The sequence below is a fragment of the Euleptes europaea genome, chromosome 1 (assembly GCF_029931775.1).
Source record: "Euleptes europaea isolate rEulEur1 chromosome 1, rEulEur1.hap1, whole genome shotgun sequence".
NCBI lineage: Eukaryota > Metazoa > Chordata > Lepidosauria > Squamata > Sphaerodactylidae > Euleptes > Euleptes europaea.
This window is the reverse complement of record NC_079312.1, coordinates 52,220,618-52,243,491: the sequence shown is the minus strand read 5'-3', so window position 1 is coordinate 52,243,491 and position 22,874 is coordinate 52,220,618. Positions and strand designations below refer to the sequence as shown.

The following is a 22,874-nucleotide window of genomic DNA, read 5'->3' as shown; positions in this document are numbered from 1 at the left end:
GCAATGGGTGTTTACTTTTGCTAAAGGCGTTTAATACTTCTAAAAGATGAAAAGTGCCTTATTAGCAATGCATAAATTGCAATGTATGTCTTTTATTTACTTCATTCATAGCTGACCTTTCTCCCCAGCATAGACTCAATATGGCTTGTTCCTCTCTTCCATTTTATCCTCCCAGCAACCCTGTGAGAGTGTGTGACTGGCCCAAAAGTCATCCAGTGAGCTTCCATGGCAGAGAGACTCCGGGAATTTGGGACTCGCAAATCCTAGTCTGACCACTACACTGCACTCTTTCTCAGAGAAGGGTAGAGGGGCAGCTTTTCCAATGAGAAATAAAAGGGGATATGCATTGCTTCCAAGTGCTCATTTTGTATTGACATAGTTTATTATGGAATAAGCATAAAAATGGGGAGTCTCCCTGTTTGCCACACGAGGGGGAACTGCCCATTCTACAGCTTTCTTCTGTAGGCCAGACTGGACACATTTCTTCCCCCACCTCAAGTTACCAACCGTACTCTCTTAAGAATACATGTACGCTGAGGTGGTAAAACAGCATACTCTTACTTTCCACTTATCAAAGCCAAGCATATTAACAGTATTTCTGAAATGACAAAAAATCAGATTATCTAACCTAACTTAATTTATTATTTTATGTTTACTACTGATGAAAAAGAATAATGTTTGTACTCTGTCGCTAAAGGTATGGGGGGGCCAGTGACATCTGTTCCTAGAATTTGAAACCCAAAACCCAACACATAAACTCTGTCGACGTGTCCTCACAATTCGCAGTTGATGAATTTGTAACCCATGTCATTTTTACTTTTACATTTTATTTCTATTAAAAGGTTTAGAATTTAGGGCCTAGGGAGCAAAAGGTCACAGAGCATGGGCAAGATGGGTAGCTGTGTTAGTCTGTCACCAGCAATAGAAAAGCGTAGGAGTCCAGTAGCACCTTAAAGACTAACAACATTTCTGGCAGTGAAAGCTTTTGTGAGCCACAGCTCACTTCTTCAGAGCATGGGCAGTTAGTAAAGTTGTTCACATATTACCAACTGCAAGAGGCCCCCCCCCATAGGGTTGCCAACCTCCACATGGAGGTCTCCTGCTATTACAACTGATCTCCAACCAACAGAGATCAGTGCACCTGGAGAAAATGGCTGCTTTGGCAACTGAACTCTATGGCATTGAAGTCCTTCCCCTCCCCAAACCCCATCCTTCTCACACTCTGCCCCAAAAACCTCCCGCTGGTGGCGAAGAGGGACCTGGCAACCTTACCCACCCACCACCACCAGTCTGGCCTGCAGCAAGAGACAGAAGGCCCAGAACTAGAGTGAGGGAGCTGCTCATTTCTTTGCAGGTTTGTGGTGGGCCCAATCTGGACAAAATTGCATGCTAGAATTTGGGCCTCCGGATCATCCTCTTCTTTTAAAGAGTGCACTTGTGTAGTCTTTTCTTATGATCCAGGGGTGGTAACCCTACCCTACACAGGAGGGTCTACGTAACTCTTCCCTCTGCCATTTTCCTATGGTTCCAGTTCAGCTAAAGGCAGATCAAGATGACGGTTGCACAAAGGGAAAGAGTTGAATAGCCCCTCTGCTCTTTTTAAAGGAAAACCCTCATGGCTGCATTGGGTTTAAAAGAAATCTCACGAACACACAACGAAGCTGCCTTATACCGAACCGGTCCCCTGGTCCATCAAAGTCAGTACTGTCTACTTGCCTAGTTCCTTTAACTGGAGATGCTGGTGATTGAATCTGGGACCTTCTGTATGCCAAGCAGAGGCTCTACCACTGAGCCAGAACCCTTCCCCTTGACACATGACGCTGAACCAGCCCCTTGGTCCATCAAAGCCAATATTGTCTACTCAGAGTGGCAGCGACTCTCCAGGGTCTCAGGCAGACGCCTTTCACTTCACCTACTTGCCTAGAAAATAGATTCCTTTGAAATGTGGTGTTGGAGGAGAGTGTTACGGATTCCGTGGACTGCCAAAAAAACAAATCAGTGGGTTATAGATCAAATCGAGCTTGAACTGACCCTAGAAGCTAAAATGACTAAACTGAGGCTGTCGTATTTTGGCCACATCATGAGAAGACAAGAGTCACTGGAAAAGACAGTCATGCTAGGAAAAGTGGAGGGCAGCAGGAAAAGAGGAAGACCCAACAAGAGATGGACTGACTCAATAAAGGAAGCCACAGCCCTCAATTTGCAAGATCTGAGCAAGGCTGTCAAATATAGGACATTTTGGAGGACTTTCATTCATAGGGTCGCCATGAGTCGGAGGCGACTTGACGGCACTTAACCCACACACGCGCCTAGTTCCTTTAACTGGAGATGCCGGGGATCGAACCTGGGACCTTCTGCATGCAAAGCACAGGCTCTACCACAGTCGCTCTAAATCGTGGAGAAAAATCCTACCCTTAGGCGAAGCGGCACCGTTTTCTGGTAGAGGGAAGGCACTTACGAACCTCCCTCCTGGCCCGGGCCCTCAACAGCTGGCTTCCACTGCAGGCGCCCCTTGGCATCAAGCGCGCCTAACCCTGGAGTCCTGCCTAGGTGCGGTTGTCGCGGCGACCTTGCTGGGAGGCCCCCCCGCTCCGTTCGCTCTTGTGCCGCTCAGCCAATCAGCGGCAAGGGAGCGCGTCTGTTGCCCTGGCGACCGCCGACGAGCCCCTTTGCCTTGTTGCCCTAGCGCCGGGAGCGTCCGCGCGGGAACAAAGCGGCGCTGCAGGCTGGGGGGTTTGAGGGGGCTTCTGGGGAGAGTTGCGGGGGGCCGGCTCGCCGGGGTCGGCGCTTTTGCAAAGGGCGGGGGCCGATCTGGGGCGGGGCCGGGAGGAGTGCAAAGCCCGGCCCCTGCAAAGCTCTCCGGAGGGGTTTTTATCCCCCCCTTTCTCTAAAGCAGCCTCGTGCCCTCCACCCAGTTGGTTCCGATGGAGCGGGCGGGTCGGCGGCCGGAGAGGACGATGAAGCGGAACTCCCGGAGTTGTGCGGCGCGCGCCGCGCCTGGCGCCGCCCCCGCCCCGCCTCGATGGTGCGTAGAACCGCGCGCCGGGTCTTATTGGGTGCATTTCCCCAGGAGACCCCTTTATGCGTGGGAGGTTGGGTCTTGGGTCGGCCGCTCCCTAGGTGCACGTCGATAAAGGAAGCCGCAGCCTTCCGTTTGCAAGATCTGAACAAGGCTGTCAAATTGGTTCTTGTGGGTTATCCGGGCTGTGTGACCGTGGTCCGGGTTTTTTCTTTCCTGACGTTTCGCCAGCAGCTGTGGCAGGCATCTTCAGAGGAGTAACACTGAAGGACAGTGTCTCTCAGGGTCAAGTGTGTAGGAAGAGTAATACATAGTCAGAAGGGGGTTGGGTTTGAGCTGAATCATTGTCCTGCAAAAAGTATCCAAGGTAATGTGCTAACCATTGTCCTGTAAGTATCAAGATAATGTGCTAATGAGGGTGTATGTTAATCTGGAACCATCGTATCCTGAAGTGATCTGTTAATGTGTGAAATCCAAGGCTAATCTGCATGGCTATTGTGGACTAGTCAAAGATAGCACATTTTGGAGGACTTTCGTTCATAGGGCCGCCATGAGTCGGAAGCGACTTGACGGCACTTAACGCGCGCACACACACACACACACACACACACACACAGGTGCACCTTTCCCCCCATCCGGATTCTCAAAACTCTGCATGGGGGCTGATTTTATTTGAATTTCGAGAATTCGGATGGGGAAAAGGTGCATACAGAGAGCGGCAAATCCAAGGCCAAGCCTCCCGTGCAAAGATGTAGGTCGCTACTGAAGCCGTATTTGCAAGTGCGGCGTCATAAACAATGCAGGATTGGCTCTTCTGGATTATGAGTTGGGGTGTTTGCCCGTGATACTCAAAAATCGGTTTTTGGCACAGAGTCGGTTACGAACATTTCTGATAACACCCATTTTTAGCTAATGCATGGGAGGTTTTGCGTTGGATTTGCCGCTCTCTAGATGCACATTTTCCCCAACCAGATTGTCACAACTCAAAAATCAGCCCCCATACAGAGTTTTGAGAATTCAGATGGGGAAAATGTGCATCTAGAGAGCGGCAAATCCAACGCAAAACCTCCCATGCATAAATGGCCTAAAAGACTGCAGTTGCTCCTGAAAATCAAGCACCTTTTCAGATAAGATTTCTGTGTGTGTTTTTTTTTTAATTCATAACCTGTATTTTCTCTCTTTTTAATTAAATTTTAACATGTACAAAAACCACAGGAAAGATACTTTAAAAATAACAATATATCTTTACTTACGTTAATACTATTATCGTAGTATTTCTTCACTTAGGTAGTATCTTACAAAATGTTAGGCCGGCTGACCACATTTACTAGTCCAGTACTTAATAATTTTCAGGAAGGAAGTGACAGATTATAAATCTTTCTTCCTTCACTTAATTCAATCCCCCAATATCTGCATCATTAAAACAAAGATTCTTTCTGTGGAGTCATGATTGTATGTGTTTGCATTGCTGCTGTTCATAAATTCGTCATAAAATTATCTTTCTGTACTGTTTGCTATTGGAAACATTTCTGACATTTGCAGAGATATGCTATAGCTGTACTTAGAATATGGGTAAACCAATACCTTTTTTTGCAAGGAAACCAATGAAAAAAATATTTTTTATCTTTGCAAGCATAGTATTCAATCTTTTGAAATGGAAGCACCGTTTCTATTCTCCGGTTTTCACAACCTGAACAGTTTAGCTAAAGATACACTTTTGGGAGGATGTAAGATGGCCCAGGCTAGCCTGATCTCATCAGATCTCAGAAGCTAAGCAGGGTCAGCCCTGGTTAGTATTTGGATGGGAGACCACCAAGGAATACCAAAGTTGCTGTGCAGAGGAAGGCACTGGCAAACCACCTCTGTTAGTCTATTGCCATGAAAACCCCAAAAGGGGTCGCCATAAGTCGGCTGTGACTTGACGGCACTTTACACACACAAGATCTGAGCTACCCATTTGTAGAGGAACACAGACCTCTCTGTTCCTGCATGAGTAACTGTTCTGGGTACTGTTCTTTGAGGACATGTAGTTGTGCCCTCAGCTAAATGTGCTTGAATGATCTAATCACACTTTATGCAGACTTTGCAAAGGTACTTACCTCCAGCAGAGCCTGATTGGACCAGAGCAGCAAATCACACAGGGACATATCACCCCCCACCCAGCAATTCTGACACACAGTCTGGAAATTACTACTGTATGTACCTTAAGTAAATACATCCTTAATGAGGAAAAGGGAACAGTATGCTCTGTTTTCTAAAGTTTCTAAACCAGGAGTCCCGCAACCCTTTTCAGCCTGCAGGCACATTTGGAATTCTGACACAGCTTGGTGGGCGCAGCAACAAAATAGTTGCCACCGGAGGAGGAGCAAACCACGAAATGATTGCCACAGCTTAATTTCAGTAACACTGTGCACAACCAATCAGAGGCCTTGCTGGGCAAAAACCCTATCTGGCCCCACCCACTTTCTAAGAACACTTGGCGGGTGCCAGAAAAGGTGCCGGCGGGCACCAACGTTGGGGACCCCTGCTCTAAACATAATTTATGTGACTGTTGGTTATTATAAAGTGACATAATTTTTAAGCGCATCCTGCTGAATGTTACTTCCTAAAGTACCATTTAGACACTTTCACTCTGAAATACAATTTCCAATCAGATGTCTGATCGAGCTGACTTTTTCACCTGTTCCATATCTGACCAGGGACTGCAGCATCATGTCTGATGAGTCGCTTAAAGAAAGTTCCGAGCCCAACCCGGATGAGTTTATACAGCATTGCTTTAAACGCTTCAAGTACAGAGAGAAGCATCCAAATGCTTTCATGAAACTGAAACCAAGTCGATTTGGCCCAGCGGCACCCAGACGTCGCATTCTTATCGCCCCACCTATGCAAGGGACGTCTCTTCCCAGTGCCAGACTACTCTCACCTGAACCCGTGGGTCAAAAGCAGGAAACGTTCCCTGCCAAAGAACATCTTAAGGAAGTTGCTAAAATTCCTACAGAGGGAGATGAAATGAAAGAACTGTCAGCTTGGATTGAGGAGAGGAAGAAATTGCAGAATCTACTGAACAAATGTGAAGATGTTGAGTCGTGGCTGCTGGGGAAAGAATCCCACAGTGAACAGGAAGCCAGCATCCTGAGAAAAATAAGGGAGCCCAGAGAAGTGAAGAAGGCCCAGATGAAAGTCCAGTTAACTGCTGCCAGCAGCGTTGAGGTAAGTGCAGCGTGTATCACAACCTCCATCTGCTGGATTGGATTGGCTTGCCAGCACTCATTCAACCAGGCCGTCCTCTCAGCTGGACTTGGAATGGACCAGGTGAAATCTAGAGAAGCGAAAGCTTCATAAGAGCCAGCGTGGTATAGTGGTTAAGAGCGGTGGACTCTGATCTGGAGAACCGGGTTTGATTCCCCACTTCTCCACATGAGTGCGGACACTAATCTAAGTGAACCAGGTTTGATTCCCCACTCCTCCAGCTGAGTGACCTTGGGCTAGTCACAGCTCTCTTCGAGCTCTCTCAGCCCCACCTACTTCACAGGGTGTTTTTTGTGGGAGGGGAAGGGAAGGTTATTGTAAGCTGGTTTGATTCTTCCTTAAGTGGTAGAGAAAGTTGGCATATAGAAACCAACTCTTCTTCGTCTTAAAAACTATCAGTACCTCATTCAGGTAAAGCCAGAGCTGTTTTCCTTACCATAAGGAGACGATAAAGAAGCAACAGAATCATCACTGATTTCAGTGAAAAGATTTGAGGAATAGAAAAGACATGTCTAGGGACAGGGCTGAACAGGGTAGATTATGTCATTTCCTGTTATAGTCCACTCCCCGCCTCCCAATCTAGTTGCTTCTGGTTTGTTTCATGCTGGAATAACATTGTTCAGGTCGCTTTAATCATTGTGATGTCTTTCGGCAGCCACTGTCAGCAAAAAAGCCAAAGAAAACCCTCCCTCTCATCGCAGCTCCCTATCCAGAGTCTCTCATTACCCTGCAAAATCTTCTGCGTGATCATAAATCCAGGCTTGTGGATATATTCAACAAAGAAGATCGTACCAAGACCATGAAGTTCAAAAGAGCAGACTTCATCAGAATCATTGAAAGGGTAGGTAGGAAAGTCCATTCATAAAAGGTTTCCCTGTTTACATATATACTTAAATGCGGAGATTCCTTGAAAGAAAAATAAGAAAAGGTTATTAAGGCACTCACAAGGCCATTCTGAGCAGAGTTACACCCTTCTGAGGTCATTGAATTCAATAGCCTAATAACATTCATTAGTCTTCTCTTTCATCCTTTCTCTCTTTATTGGGTAAACAAGCTTAGCAATGATTATATTCCACAGGCAGTGAAATCGTGTAACAGCAAAAACTAGAAAAAAACTATGTGGTATGGATCATAGTCTATAAAACAATTTACAGATCACTTCATTCAAACCTTTCTGTGATCCCATATAGTCTGGCAAGCATCCAGAGAGATTTGGAGAGAAATCAAAATCTGGTCCCCCTCCCTCCATGCGTGAAGCCAGATTTCTTGGATAAGATATTACTCACAAGGCCTTGCCCTGACAGGGGCCTCTGTTCCTATTATTCCATTCCCACAGCTGTTCCTATTATTCCATTCCCACAGACAGCATGTTGCCTACAACACCACTCTCCTACCTTATACCTTGAAGTTCTTTTATATCATTGCCCAACATAATCAGAAGGAATAGAGGAGCTTGTGAGAGATGGTTTACATATGGTTTGGCTCACCCCACACTGAGGAAAAGATGGCCAAGGAGGAAAAGTTGCAGCATACACAGATCCATCCTCTTAAGAACGGCCCTGCTGGATCAGACCAAGGCCCATCAAGTCCAGCAGTCTGTTCACCCAGTGGCCAACCAGGTGCCTCTAGGAAGCCACTAACAAGACAAGTGCAGCATCACCATCCTGCCTGTGTTCTACCGCACCCAAAATAATAGGCATGCTCCTCTGATACTAGCGAGAATAGGTATGCAGCATGACTAGTATCCATTTTAACTAACAGCCATGAATACCCCTCTCCTCCATGAATATGTCCACTCCCCTCTTAAAGCCCTCCAAGCTGGCAGCCATCACCACATCCTGGGGCAGGGAGTTCCACAATTTAACTATGCGTGGTGTGAAAAAATACTTCCTTTTATCTGTTTTGAATCTCTCACCCCTCCAGCTTTAGCAGATGACCCCGTGTTCTAGTATTATGGGAGAGTGAGAAAAATCTCTCCCTGTCTACTCTCTCCAAACCATGCATAATTTTATAGACTGGGATGTGTATGTAAAACAAATCACAAACTGTGTTCAGCGTGGAGGAACAGACCCCAGTTCTGGGACTGTTATCCTGGCATGTTGTGGACACTTTTCTGATTTTTGTCTGGGCCTTCACTTCTGCATATATGTAAGCCTAACACATCTAAAATCAGTAACAGTGCATTCCTCAGTGGGAGTAAGCCCCCTGAGTAAACAGAAGTAGGATTCTGAATAGACCTTTTTAGATTTGCTCTCTAAAATAGCGTTAAGTATTAGCACTTTGATTAAGGCATACATAAACTGCATGGATCCACATGGTTGGGGAGGGCTTTTGAATGGCAAAAGCAAGGATCTTAATTCTTGACTGCCTTCCCTAGCTGTTGAAGTCCATTGGGGAAGGGCCGTAGCTCAGTGGTAGAGCATCTGCTTGGCATGCAAAAGGTCCCAGGTTCAATCCCTGGCATCTCCAGTTAAAGGGACTAGGGCAAGTAGGTGATGTGAAAGACCTCTGCCTGAGACTTTGGACAACCACTGCCGGTCGGAATAGACAATACTGACTTTGATGGGCCAAGGGTCTGATTCAGTATAAGGCAGCTTCATTTGTTCAACCCCTGATGGACAGTTGCAGCTTCATGCTGTGTTTAGATGTATTTAAAGAGAAACTTGTGTATTGATTGTGTTTGACAGTGTACTTCTGCCATTGATCTAGCTAGGAGCTTATTCTTATGGAAGCAGCATGCAAGCATCCCTTACTGTAAAAAAAAGTATGTGTGCAGAGATACCTGCCCTGTTTCAAACAGCAGCAAAAATCTATCCTTCCCCAGCTGCAAGGTCCATTTTCTTTGTGACGGGGCACTTGCAGGCGGCCCTTGTTGATGCATGTGGTTGCCCTTGCAGAAATGGGAGACTGTTTCCACTCAGATGCACTGCGAACCAGATAGGGACATGTGTGCACTTTCAAAACTCCCATTTGCCCCCAGTAGTGCACCTAAGGATGTATTTGGGGAAAACCTGCTTCCATCTACACCCATGTGCTCCCAGGGCACGTGTGCATGCCTGTAGTTGGTTGAGGGCCATGGTATACATTTGGAGTTCCCATGTGGAGGAAATCTCCATGTAAGAAAATGTCACTTGCGGAGCGTTCCTCCCTCAGTCTGAAATGTGATCTGATATGACTGCAATTTCACTTTTATCTTTGCTTCCAGACCAAGGTGCCTATCAGTAAAAATGACCTGGAGGATGCGGTCATCTACCTCACTTCCACAAAGAAAGGGAATTACATAACCAACAGTGATCTGGTCGAGTGTCAGAAAATATGGCTGGAGTACCTAAGGGAGCAATGGAGACAGACCAAAGAAGCCAAACCAGGTGGGGTGGGGGAAAGAGTGGTGGAGCATTCAGCTCTCCTGACATCTTTAGCCTCAGCTTGTACTCAGTTTCTCTTGCAGATGGTTGTAATAAGGGGGACTCTAGAGGTTCTTCTAGACTGACTTGAAAAAGATGTGGTGCCTCAGGACAAGCAGACACTCCTGTGTGAAGCTTAATGCCACACAGGGTATAGGCTGGGTGAGGGTGAACGAGCGGAAACGTAACCCTGACAAGACTGAGGTGCTGTGGGTTAGTACAAAGGCAGACCAGGAACTTGAGAGCTCCCCTGTTTTGGATGGGGTTACACTCCCCTTGCAAAGTCTGGTTCTCAGCTTTGAAGTGCTGTTCAACCCAGCAGACACCTTAGGAAATCAGGTGGATACTTTGGTTTGGAGTGCTTTCACCCAGCTTCAGGTGGTACAGTAGCTGCGTCCATTCCTGGCTATGTCTGATTTAGCCACAGTGATCCATGCCTTAGTTACATCTAGAAGAAGAAGAAGAGTTGGTTTTTATTTGCCGACTTTCTCTACCACTTAAGGGAGACTCAAACCGGCTTACAATCACCTTCCTTTCCCCTCCCCACAACAGACACCCTGTGAGGTAGGTGGGGCTGAGAGAGCTCTAACAGCTGTAACTTTTCCAAGGTCACCCAGGTGGCTTTATGTGTAGGAGTGGAGAAACAAATCCAGTTCACCAGATTAGCCTCAGCTGCTCATGTGGAGTAGTGGAGAATCAAACCTGGTTCTCCAGATCAAGAGTCCACCACTCCAAACTACCACTCTTAACCACTACACCACGCTGGCTCTCATCTAGGCTATTGCAATGTGCTCTACTTGTGGGTATCCCTGAAAAGTGTTCGGAAGCTGCAGCTAGTGCAGAATGCTGTGGTCAGATTGCTGGTTGGGGCCAGTTACTGGGATCCTGTGACCCTAATCCCAGAGGAATTACACTAGCTTCTGTTCTGCTTCTGAGCCCAGTCCAAGGTGTTGGCTTTGACCTTTAGAGCCAATGTGGTGTAGTGGTTAAGAGCGGTGGACTCTAATCTGGAGAAGTGGGTTTGATTCCCCACTCCTCCACATGAGCGGCAGACTCTAATTTGGTGAACTGGGTTGGTTTCCCCACTCCTGCACATGAAGCCAGCTGGGTGACCTTGGGCTAGTCACAGCTCTCTCAGAACTCTCTCAGCACCATCTACTTCACAAGGTGTCTGTTGTGGGGAGAGGAAGGGAAGGCGATTGTAAGCCACTTTGAGACTCCTTGCAGTAGCGAAAAGTGGGGTATAAAAACCAACTCTTCTTCTAAAAAAAAAGTTCTTGTGAGGGAGTGGGGGGTGGCACTGGCTCAGGCACAATACGGACTCCTGTCTCCCCCCCCCCGCCCACTCACCATTTTTTAGCACATTTCTCTGCTTCTTTTCCTGAACAAAGCAGTCCAAAGTGGCCCACATCACAAATATAAAACCAATATAAAACAATCAGTATCCATTAAATTGACTAAACAGTAGCCAATTAAAACAACCCTAGTTGGCAACAGTAAAACAAGGTTGCAGGCAGGTTGGTGGGGGCATCTTCAGTTGGGGGAAAGGATACAGAGGAGAAGGATTAAAGACACCCCCCTCCAAGCTTTGTGTCTATGACGGGATCTTCCAATGTGTTATACCGAAGACACAAGGCTTGTGTGTGTGTTGGCTTGGAGGATGCAACACAAATAGATGATTCGGAAGGGCAATTTTTATAGGTTTGCAACTTGAGTGTCTTTTTCCTTTGACTGGTACAGAAGAGTGCCCACCCGCCAACCAAAAAGTTGGTCTCATGACTCCAAAGAGGCTTCAATCAAGTTGTAGCAAGTCTAAACTTGGACCGTCTCAGAAAGCTAAATCAAACTACTTGGAGGTTCCTCCCATCAACACGGAACCGGACCGGATGCATCTAAGTTATACTAAAATGGAAGAGGTTGGGAAGAGATACAGAGAAGTGAGACGGCGCCTAAAGGTACTGTGTTCCTTTGACACAAGTTTATATACTCTTTCTCTATATGTGTGTGTGTGTCTTAGGGGCCCTGACCTGGATGGCCCAGGCTAGCCTGATCTTGTCAGATCTCAGAAGCTAAACAGAGTCAGCCACAGTTGGTACTTGGATGGAAGACCACCAAGGAAGACCAGGGTCGCTATGCAGAGGAAGGCAACTGCAAACCACCTCGGTTAGACTCTTGTTTTGAAGACCCTACTGGGCTGCCATAAGTCGGCTGCGACTTGACGGCACTTTACACACACACGCTCGTGTCTTAGGGCCAAATGACATGAGACAATTTTGTGACAGTCAGGTCTGGGTTCTCCTGACCCAACTCTCAATTAGCTACATGTCTCAGTTCTCAAGTGTGCACAGCTTCAATTGGGATCAGGACCATGATACAGGAGGGGCTGTGGCTCAGTGGTAGAGCATCTGCTTGGCATGCAGAAGGTCCCAGGTTCAATCCCTGGCATCTCCAGTTAATGGGACCAGGTGAGTAGGTGATGTGAAAGACCTCAGCCTGAGACCCTGGAGAGCCGCTGCCAGTCTGAGTAGACAATATTGACTTTGATGGACCAAGGGTCTGATTCAGTATAAGGCAGCTTCATGTGCTCATGTGTTCATACAGGGGGAGAAGGGGCTTCAGCCCCCCATTATAGTTTTCCTGACCCCAAATGGCCTTGGCAGGATTATTTGTCCCACTGAGGAGCTTCAAGTGATAATCATGTTTGTTAGATAGTCATGTTCCCAACACACACACCGTGCATAGCTCTACTCCTCAGAGGTCCATGGTATTCTGCTGTAGAGGCTGCCGCCATATCTTCCAGTGACAACTGTTGCGTCAGGGCTCTGTGATTGACACACGTCAGTGTTATGTCTTACAGGTACAGGTTGAGTATCCCTTATCCAGGCCCCTTGGGACCAGAAGTGGTCCGTATTTCAGATCTTTCCATATTTTGCAAATGAGATATCTTGGGGATGGGACCCAAGTCTAAACACGAAACTCATTTATGTTTTATATATACTTTATATACATTGCCTGAATGTAATTTTAAACAATATTTTAAATAATTTTGTGTACATTGAACCATCAGTGGCACTGCTGAGGGCCTTGAGTAATGCCTGCATGCCGGCTCGAAAGGTCTGGTTTTCAGATCAGTCCGGATATTGGATGTCCGGATAAGGGATACTCAACCTGTACTCTTAAAAGTTTGGGTTTTGTTTTTGCAAATGGAGAATCCCTCATGTCTCTTCATTGGCACCAGAAAACAACATTTCACAACAGTATTTGGGTGTTTTGTAACAATGTCAGGTGTTCTATAATAAAGAGGATGTCGTCTTGTGTTGCAGAGGAAGACCAACCCCTTAGAGTGGGCAGAAAAGTGTCGCGTGGTGAAGACAGGAGACCAGGCTGTGGATGGTCATTGCATGATGAGCACTATTGAGGGTGACATGGGAGAACTGGTGGACCATCATCGGATGGCTTGCCACCTTGTCTGGTTTCAGTGCGTCAAGCTTTGTGAACAATATGGAGTTCCGCTTAGTGAAAAACTGCTGAAAAGAGGTAAAGTAAAACCAGGGGATTAGAATGGGGATTGATGAGTGTCTTCAAAACAGTAAAGTCTGAATTCTCCTTCATGCCCCCAAATGCGTAGATTCAGGATAATTCAGAATGGAAGCAGTGGCTCAGTGGTAGAGCATCTGCTTGGCATGCAGAAGGTCCCAAGTTCAATCCCTGGTATCTCCAGTTAAAGGGACTAAGCGAGTAGTTGATGTGGGACTAGGAAAGTAGGTGACATGAAAGAACTCTGCCTGAGACTCTGGAGAGCCGCTGCTGGTCTGAGTAGGCAATACTGACTTTGATGGACCAAGGGTCTGATTCAGGATAAGGCAGTTTCATGTGTTCAAAACCTGAAGCCAGAAATCAACAGCTGTGAATTTGTGGATGTTTGTGGGCAATGGTATAGGTAGGAATGCTGTTGGCTACAAATAAAACTCAGTTGTGTGACTGTGATTCTGCCCAAATGTAGAATTTGGAATTTGGGATGGAACTCAGTCTCCTGATAATCTCAGTTTATGTTTAAAAGGTACAGTACGTTTCTAATCCTCATGCCAGTAAAGGTACTCTTCAAAGGCAATGCATGAAAATATTCTGTGAGTTAGGAAAGCTGGGGTGGACTTATTATAAGATTCTGTTCCCTTTGCATAAGCAATTTGTGCACCACCACCACCCTGCCTATCTGCAAGCACAGAACAAAAAAGGGAACAAAAAAGACAGAGAAAGAAAAACAGGAACAAAGGAATAAATCACAGAGAAAGATAATACTCCTCTTAGGCCTTTATGCATGGCTGTTTCCCTCATGATCACCCCTCCCCGATGACTTTGGGTCTTTGTTTTGACTATGAGGCTGTTTCGGACCATCAGAGGTCGCCTTGCTCTCCCCCTACACTTCCCCACGTTTTGTCTCCATTTCAAATTCGAGATGAAACAGGTCTCTGAAAACGCAGGCAAGACGCGGGGAAAAGCAGGGGGAGAGCGAGGCGACCTCTGACAGTTGGAAACGGCATGCGTAATCAAAACAAAGACCCAAAGTCATCAGAGGGGTGAAGGCGAGGGAAACAGCCATGCATAAAAGGCCTTAGTGTTTGTTTGTTTTTATATCCTCTTTTCTCTATTTATTGTTAAGGAACAGTCCATCTCCCTATTAAACCCCATATGTCGAGCTGCAGAAAAATATAGGGTTGGATCCCACAGATCCATTCCGCTAACAGCGGCACTCCTTGGCTGCAAGGAGCCTTCCGTAGCCCTTTGAACCAGCTGAAGGCTCCTCACATAGGAGGGAAATGCCAAAGTTAGTGGGACAGAGCTGTGAGATCCAACCCGTAGTTCCCACAGCACAGTTCTTTTTCCCAGTTGTACATTAGAAGAAACTCTGGAGTGGGGGGAGGGGAGGTAACTGGACAGGTTGTCACCCTGATGTAGAATTGCTGTCAAGGCTGCCTTCTTAATCCAGATAGATGTTCAGGTCATTATGGTAGAGATGAAAGCCATTGCTTGTTTGACTCTGTCAGGCAACCTGATTATTTTGGTTTCTACTACTTGGTGACTGATCCCATGCGAATGAACAGATGGTCTCAACCTACCCAGGATACTTTGGATGGCTGAAGTTGTAGTAGTTAAAAGTCCTACTGTATCAGTTTGTGTAATATGGCGACTATCTGATTCTTGACTTTTGGTTTTATTTGTTCTCTGTCCAAAAGCTCTTCTTTACCCAGGGGATAAATTATTAAATTATAAGGGTACCAGACAAAAGTTAAGACAACCAGGAGGTTATTATGAAGCTTACAAACAACAAGAATCTTCAAGTAGTTCAAGGAGTAGATCAAGGAGTAAATCGCGAGAGAAGTCAAAAAGCCCTCCCAAGGAAAAAAGGTTTGTTCAGGGCTTTTTTTGGGTGGGGTGGGGTTGATCTCTTACTTTGTTTCCTACAGCACAAGTGTGCTCAGAAATTCTCCAGCTGGAATATCTTTACTATGACTAGGGTTCCAACTTCTAGATACTAGCTGGAGCTCTCCTGCTATTACAACTGATCTCCAGCCGACAGGGATCAGTTCACCTGGATAAAATGGCCGCTCTGGCAACTGTACTCTACGGCACTGAAGTCCCTCCCCTCCCCAAACCCCGCTCTCCTCAGGCTCCACCCCAAAAACCTCCCGCCGGTGGCGAAGAGGGACCTGGCAGCCCTAACTATGACCAAAACTTTGCACAGATCATCACTGGGAACCTTAAAGACTAACAAAGTTTCTGCTAGGGCCGTGTTGGCGAACCTATGGCACGCGTGCCCGACCTGGCACGCGTAGCCCTCTCTGCCGGCACGCGGGTAAGTGGCTCGGGATGGGACCGAAAGTCCAGGCGGGCGAGGCAGCGACGGATGGAAGAGGTGGAGAGAGAGCAAGCCCGCTTCCCGAGGGACGGGGCGAGGAACCGGCAAGCCGACAGAAGACGGAGCGCACTGCCGCACCCCAGCTGTAGCCCCGCCGCCCGGTCACGCCTGCGCCAGTCAGAGGACTTGGCTGGGGGCGTGGGGAGGAGGGCAGGATGTTTCAGCCCTCCCTCTAGTCCCGCCCCCAAGACCTTATTAGGGCTGAAACATCCTGCCCTCCTCCCCACGCCCCCAGCCAAGTCCTCTGACTGGCGCAGGCGTGTCCGGGCGGCGGGGCTACAGCTGGGGTGCGGCAGCGCACCGCCGCGTCTCTGCGCTCCGTCTTCTGTCGGCTTGCCGGTTCCTCGCCCCGTCCCTCGGGAAGCGGGCTTGCTCTCTCTCCACCTCTTCCATCCGTCGCTGCCTCGCCCGCCTGGACTTTCGGTCCCGTCCCGAGCCACTTACCCGTGTGCCGGCAGAGGAGGCTCCACCCCCACCAAAAGTCGACCACGAAGCCTCTCCTCACCGCCCCATTTCTGGTTTATTCCCCCCCACACACAAGAGAGGTGGTGTATGAGGTAAAGCGCCACCCTCCCCCTCCCCTCACAGCGCGGCCGGGTTTTGAATGCGCGCTCAAGGGCCGTCAGCGCCAAGGCGGGCGGCGAGGAGTAGGTCGGGGCTCGGGGGGGTGGGGAAAGCAATGTTTGATTCAAAACTCTGCATGGGGGGTTATTGGCCATTTATGAATGGGAGGTTTTTCATTGGATTTGCCATTCAGATGCACATTTTCCCCATCCAGATCCTCAGAACTCAACAATAAGCCCCCCTGCAGAGTTTTTTTTCAGACGGAACCCTCTGAATATAGAGCAGGTTTTGCTTCATATATTTGCCTTAGGGTTGCCAGGTGTCTCTCCCCCAATCATTTACCTCTTTTCCTGATGGTTCAGTTACAAATATCAAGTTTCACTTTGAAGAAGAGTTGGTTTTTATATGTCGACTTTCTCTACCACTTAAGGAAGAATCAAACCGGCTTTCAATCACCTTCCCCTCCCCACAACAGATACCCTGGCCATTTATGCATGGTCAGTTTTGATGTTCGCTAAAAGCTCTTTTTTAAAATGCGAATTTAAAACTGCCTGTTCGCGGTCTCGAAGCAAAAGGAGAAATTCCACCCCCCACTCGCCTGCTCCTTTGTTCCTGTTTGCATAGCCATTAGCATGTGAATAGCTAACCCGCTGCTGTTATTTTGCATGGTTCCTTCAGGGGGATTCTTCAGGTTAAATTGCTGTGTTGCGATATATAAGAGGGTTTTGGGTTGCAGTTTGGGCACTCAGTCTCTAAAAGGTTTGCCATCACTGTGCTAGGGTATGAGCTTTTGTGAGTCACAGGTCACTTCTTCAGAAAAAGTGAGCTGTGACTCATGAAAGTGAAGAAGTGAGCTGTGACTCACGAAAGCTCATACCCTGCCAGAAATTTTGTCAGTCTTTAAGGTGCTTTGGGACTCTTGCTCTTTTCTACTGCTAAAGACAGACTAACACGGCTACCCATCCTGGTATTCCTTGGAGGTCTCCCATCCAAATACTAGCCAGAACAAGGGCTGAGTGTGTGTCTGGCCCATGGTCACCCAGCAAGCTTCCATGGCACGAGTGGGGATTTGAACCTGCGTTTCCCATGCCCAACGCCTTAACCACTGCATTATGCTGGCTGTCATCAATGGCTATTAGCCACGATAATTAAGTAGCGCATTGTTTTGGGGGGGCGGTATATGGGGGATATTATATTTGCCCTGTTGGTGGCCGAACATGTACTGATGGGCTACACATGCAACTGCCAGGCGGGACAAACGTCACCCCGAGTCATCTAGGGTTGGGAAAACAGCTCAGGAGAGATCGCTGGAGCCCCTGCTCCGTGCACACTACACTTCCCATCCAAATCAGAACCTCACATGCTTGAGAACTGAATTCCCACAAGGAACTCACAGCTGACATCTGGCTGTAGATCCCTATTGTGGTCACAGCCAAACATAATGTGTAGTTCTGCCCTTAGAAACTGAATATTGAGCAAAAGGGACCCTGGTCGTTCCTTCTGTTGTTAGATCACTGCTTCAGTGATGTGTTCCTCTGTGCAGGTGCTCTTATTGGCTGCTTCTCTGTCCCAATTCCAACATGTACCAAGCCTCTAATAATTTCCTCAACTCCTTTTTTATTTTTCTTGTTTTTGCTGCATTGTCACTCTTGTCAGTATTACAGACTCCGTCTGAGGGGCTGCCATCGTAAGCAGCTTTGCGGTGCTTGCTTTGCGTAAACAATTGGTTGTTTTTCCTTCTTCCCCAGAGAACCTACAAAGCGAGTGCCTCAGGAAAAGTCCATGCGGGGACGATGGAGGTCCTACAGAGAGTTTAGGAACCTAATGAGGTATGTGTTAGATTTGAATGAAAATGAATGATTGGCCCAGATCTTCCAAGGTCTGATGGTACAACCCTGTCATTCATTTATTTTTATATCACTGACTTATTGGTTCTATTAAAATTGCCCTTATCAGCCGGCAAGGGCTGGAGACTTAGATACACACATCTGCATTTTAAAATACATTCTCATGTAACACAGGAAGGCTGATATATGCCTACACACACATGCGTATATCTCCCAAGGGGGGGAAATATGCAACTTCGGACACTGGCAGAAATAAAACTAAGGCTGCACTCCTAAAACTACTTTCCTGAGAGTGAGCCCCACTGAATAAAAATGGGAATTTCTGAGTATACCTGCTTCCTTTATGCGTGTGAATTTTCCTGTAGTGAGTTTGCAGTTGTGCCTTCAAAATATCCCAATGGAATCGAAGTGCAAAGATTTCCAGCAGCAATAAGGGTTTCGGTCGTTAGCTCCTCTCCTCCCAGCTACAGCTGTCTCCTCCTCTTTGGCTGCTGCTTCAGAGGGACTTTTCAGGGAACACAAGGGGAGATCAGTCGCATGCGTGCACGCGCACCACGCCACATGGGCAAGCAGAAGTGCTGTAGCTTTGGCAAGCAGGTCTTCGGAGCCAGTTCAAAGGGTCCTGAATCACAGCACTGAGAAAGACCTCTGTCTTGGGCCTTCTCGAGCCCCTGCTATTCAGAAGCTAGAGCAGGGTTAGGCAGTTCTTTTGGCCCAAGTGCCACCCACCGCAATGCAACAAATACCTATGAAAACGTAGGTATGCTGGCAAACAGAATGGGGGAAATGAGGGTTATACTTGGCCAGGCAAACCTGGGGTAAGCCAAGCCTTGGCAGCTCTACTAGCATCTCAGGAACTCGGCTGGTTGGTTATGCAGGCCTGGGAGGCGGTGCCAGGCATGAGGCCTGCCTGCCGCCTTCTCCTGTGCCACTGGCCCCAGCTGTGCTGCCCGTGCCTCAGTTGCTTTAGCAGAGATCTGGTCCTGCGTGCCCAGAAAGATGGCCTGGTGTGCAGCTGTTATCACACATGTTGAAGATTGCCTAGCCCTGAAGCAGAGGAACCCGTAGTCCATATATTCTTATGCTTTAAAGCTAAACTTCAATAGGATTTGATGCTATCCTAAGTGGTAGCATAGAGTTATCGGAACGGGGGGGGGTGCTGTGACTCCTTTTGCTGCCCTCTTTTATCCAATCCAGTTGTTCTTACCCCACCCAAACCTGCTATCCAGGTGGGCATTGTTGCCTACTAATCTAGTTTAATTAGGGTTGCCAGGTCCTTCTTCGCCACCAGCGGGAAGTTTTGGGGGCAGAGCCTGAGGAAGGCGGGGTTTGGGGAAGGGAGGGACGTCAATGCCATAGAGTCCAATTGCCAAAGGCGGCCATTTTCTCCAGGTGAACTGATCTCTGCTTCCTGGAGATCAGTTGTAATATCAGGAGATCTCCAGCTAGTACCTGGAGGTTGCCAACCCTAAGTTCAATTGATAGGTTCAACGAGCATGTTTCATCGGTATGAATGGGTGTGCATGTTTGTGTTTATATATGTGTGTGTGTCTCGCTAAGTTACAGCTGACATGGTGACCCCGTAGGGCAGGGGTGGGGAACCTTTTTCCCACCAAGGGCCATTTAGATATTTATAACATCCTTTGCGGGCCATACATTATCAACTTAAAAATTAGCTGACCAAGTCCAAAGCAAGCAGCTGCCCCAGATGACCCCCCCCCCGCACGGGCAGGCAGGCAGGCATCCAACTGGTGGCACACTCACCCACCTGGTGGCACAGGAGGGTCTGTTGCACCAGTTAGGCGTAGCCATCCAGCCGCACACCAGAGTTGCTCCTGCTCTGCATGGTCGGGGCCGGATTCTACACCCGGCTCCTGCTACCTCCGCTTGCAGGAATGAAGTATGAAATGAGGACACACTGGCTAAGAACTCCCTCCCCCCAGCGCATTCTGGCCCTTCCCCCTTTTACTCCTCCATTGTCGCCACTTACGCCCCCAGCCCTCTTGTAGTACAGAGGGAATACGTTTCTCCATGGTCCGGGTGGGAAAGGATTAACACAGTTTCTTGGGTGGTCCTAGTATCTCCATAGCTTTTCTCAGCAAAACAAACTTATATCTGCCTTGAACAGAGGCTATTCCTGTCTGCGGGAGGGGGCGGATCACCAGTCTTAGATCCTTCTGAGCTAGAGATCGGCCAGGACCCACAAAGGGCCAGACCAAATGATTTTGAGGGCCTTAAACAGCCCCCGGGCCTGATGTTCCCCATCCCTGCCGTAGGGTTTCCAAGGCAAGAGACATTCAGAGGTGGTCTGCCATTGCCTGCCTCCGCGTGGGCTGAGAGAGTTCTGAGAGAACTGTGACTGGCCCAAGGGTCACCCAGTAGGCTTCATGTGGAGGAATGGGGAATCGAACCCATTTCTCCAGGTTAGAGTCCACGGCTCATGTGGAGGAGTGGGGAATCGAACCCAGTTCTCCAGATTAGAGTCCGGAGCTCGTAACCACTACACCACACTGGCTGGGTGTTTATATATGTAAGTGTACAAGTGGAAGATAGACACAAGGGGAGATTCTGGTGTGAAGTGTTCCAGACATACCCCGAGGTTGGGTCCAACCCCACACACTACTTGGCCAGCTGGCTAGGCCCCAGCTTCCTCTGATTTCATTTTTCTAACATTTCTGTTTACAGAGGACACTCAAAAAGGCTGCGGCTTGCTGCACAAAATCTTTTAAATGAAAAGTCCTGTCGCAAATTAACTGAGCAGTCACAAAGAGAGTTTAAAAACCTATTCATGGAAAGGTACAGTGTGCTACTTTTTTCTAGTACTGTGTCGAAATCTTTCTATGCCGTTGTGCCCAAGAAGGGATTCCCCATAGAAGATCTTTGACATAATTTTGCCTCCTCTGCTGAACAATGAAGAGGTAATATTTGCATATTAAGATCTTGATGCCGTGCATTTCACTGAGATATTAAAAAGGTAAAGGTAAAGATCCCCTGTGCAAGCACCAGGTCATTCCTGACCCATGGGGTGATGTCACGTCCCGACGTTTACTAGGCAGACTTTGTTTATGGGGTGGTTTGCCAGTGCCTTCCCCAATCATCTTCCCTTTACTCCCAGCAAGTTGGGTACTCATTTTACTGACCTCGGAAGGATGGAAAGCTGAGTCAACCTTGAGCCGGCTACCTGAAACTGACTCCTGTCAGGATAGAACTCAGGTCGCGAGCAGAGCTTTTGACTTCAGTACTGCAGCTTACAACTTTGCGCCACAGGGCTCACCTGAGGAGATATTATGCAAGGAAAAATAATGCTAATGCTGCTGCTGTATAGGAGCAGAAGTATTTTTAATTGCTAATGCTGCTAATGTATAGGAGCAGAAATATTTTTAATTGCATCTCTGCCTAGTGCCTACTCTTTTAAGTTCTGGTGAAGGGAAGGTAGATTATACTTCCTCCTTAGTTTCCCCAGGATTAAACGCGTGAAGCTGCCTTATACTGAACCAGACCCTAGGTCCATCAAAGTCAGTATTGTCTACTTAGACCGGCAGCGGCTCTCCAGGGTCTCAGGCAGGGGTCTTTCACATCACCTACCTGCCTAGTCCCTTTAACTGGAGATGCCCGGGATTGAACCTGGGACCTTCTGCATGCCAAGCAGAGGCTCTACCACTGTGCCACAGCCCCTCAGTTAAATATGTTGGCTGGTTTTTGTTTCTGGGTATTTTTTGGGGTGGGTGTCATTTTCCCTCTCCTTTTATGGGTTTTACGCTGAAATTTGATGTTGTTAGTTTATATTTTAATCAGTTTTATAAAGCTTATAAACTGTATTTATAAGTTTCCACAAAAGTGGCATATAGACATTTTAAATAATAATCACAATCATACTAATAATTGTTGCAAATCCTTATTCCATGGGGCCTTAGCACCATTCCTTTCAGTTGTTGTTGTCCCTTGCCCCATACGTATTTCTTTATTTCCTTGAATTGTGTTTATAGGGAGTTGAGAAAAATGTTTGACTTCCTCAATCCCAAGACAGACGCCAACAGCTTCTGGCCAGGACATCTTCTAGACAAACTGCGTCTGTACCTACCCCAGATGGAACATGATGAAGGAGAAGCTCTGTTCAGCCATGTTTCTCGTACACGCCCTGCATATTCGAGCACTTACCATCCTAACCGCAGCTGGCCAATCAGTGAGCAGACGTTTGTGACCTATGGCGATCCAGATTCCCGAAAGGATTACTATTATATTTGACGCTGTTCTGAGGAGACGCTGTTATACAATGCTAACATTTCATGAACTGTTGGCTACCTCAGTGGATCTGCTGCAGTCAGCCATTGTCCTACCAAAAACAAAAGACATTGTAAGAAATCTCTGTGACAAGATATGGTAGCTATGTGATTTGGCATGTGGGGGGTTTCTCAGATGATCAGTCAGGGGTTTCGCGACCACAGTTTACAATTTGCCCATTAATGCCATAGGATCTCCATGGAATGATAGCAGAAGGTCCCAGACTCAATCTCCATTTATTTAGCGTAATTAGTAACCGTTGATTCTTCCTGTCCTCTGTGCATTTGTTTAATCCTGTCTTACAACCGTTTCACTGGTTTTAGACTGGCATCACCATACCTTGTTCCATTGAGTTCCAGAGTATGTGCGTTGTGAGAAGAAATACTTGCTTTTGACTGTCCTGAATCTAATAACAATCAATTTAATAGGGTGACCATGAGTTTTAAATTCTCACCCTTTTCTAAATAGTGTCCTAAATGGCTTATAAAGAGGGGGCCTCAACCATTTGATCACTGGAATGATTCTTCTGTGTACCTTTCCCACCCAGTGCATATCTGAAGTTAGGGTTTCTTTTGTCCTGATCTTTACACTTA

The 22,874-nt window shown here is 47.4% G+C and overlaps 1 protein-coding gene across 1 annotated transcript; it reads left to right on the top strand.

The window, feature by feature from the left end:
- Window positions 1-1,014: 1,014 nt before the first annotated feature.
- On the top strand, window positions 1,015-22,245 carry EFCAB12 (EF-hand calcium binding domain 12). The gene is made up of 12 exons (XM_056846839.1): window positions 1,015-1,025; window positions 2,894-3,025; window positions 5,719-6,229; window positions 6,924-7,109; window positions 9,474-9,656; window positions 11,418-11,627; window positions 12,996-13,209; window positions 14,907-15,078; window positions 15,559-15,586; window positions 17,915-17,982; window positions 20,686-20,796; window positions 21,987-22,245. The coding sequence occupies exons 1-12, from the start codon at window positions 1,015-1,017 to the stop codon at window positions 22,243-22,245; spliced, it is 2,085 nt and encodes a 694-aa protein (XP_056702817.1).
- The last annotated feature ends 629 nt before the right edge of the window (window positions 22,246-22,874 follow it).

Excerpts from the sequence above, each read along its gene's own strand:
- EFCAB12 (XM_056846839.1), top strand. Across the intron at positions 7,110-9,473 it reads TCATCAGAATCATTGAAAGG|ACCAAGGTGCCTATCAGTAA; the intron begins GTAGGTAGGAAA and ends CTTTGCTTCCAG. Across the intron at positions 9,657-11,417 it reads GTGGGGTGGGGGAAAGAGTG|TGCCCACCCGCCAACCAAAA; the intron begins GTGGAGCATTCA and ends GGTACAGAAGAG.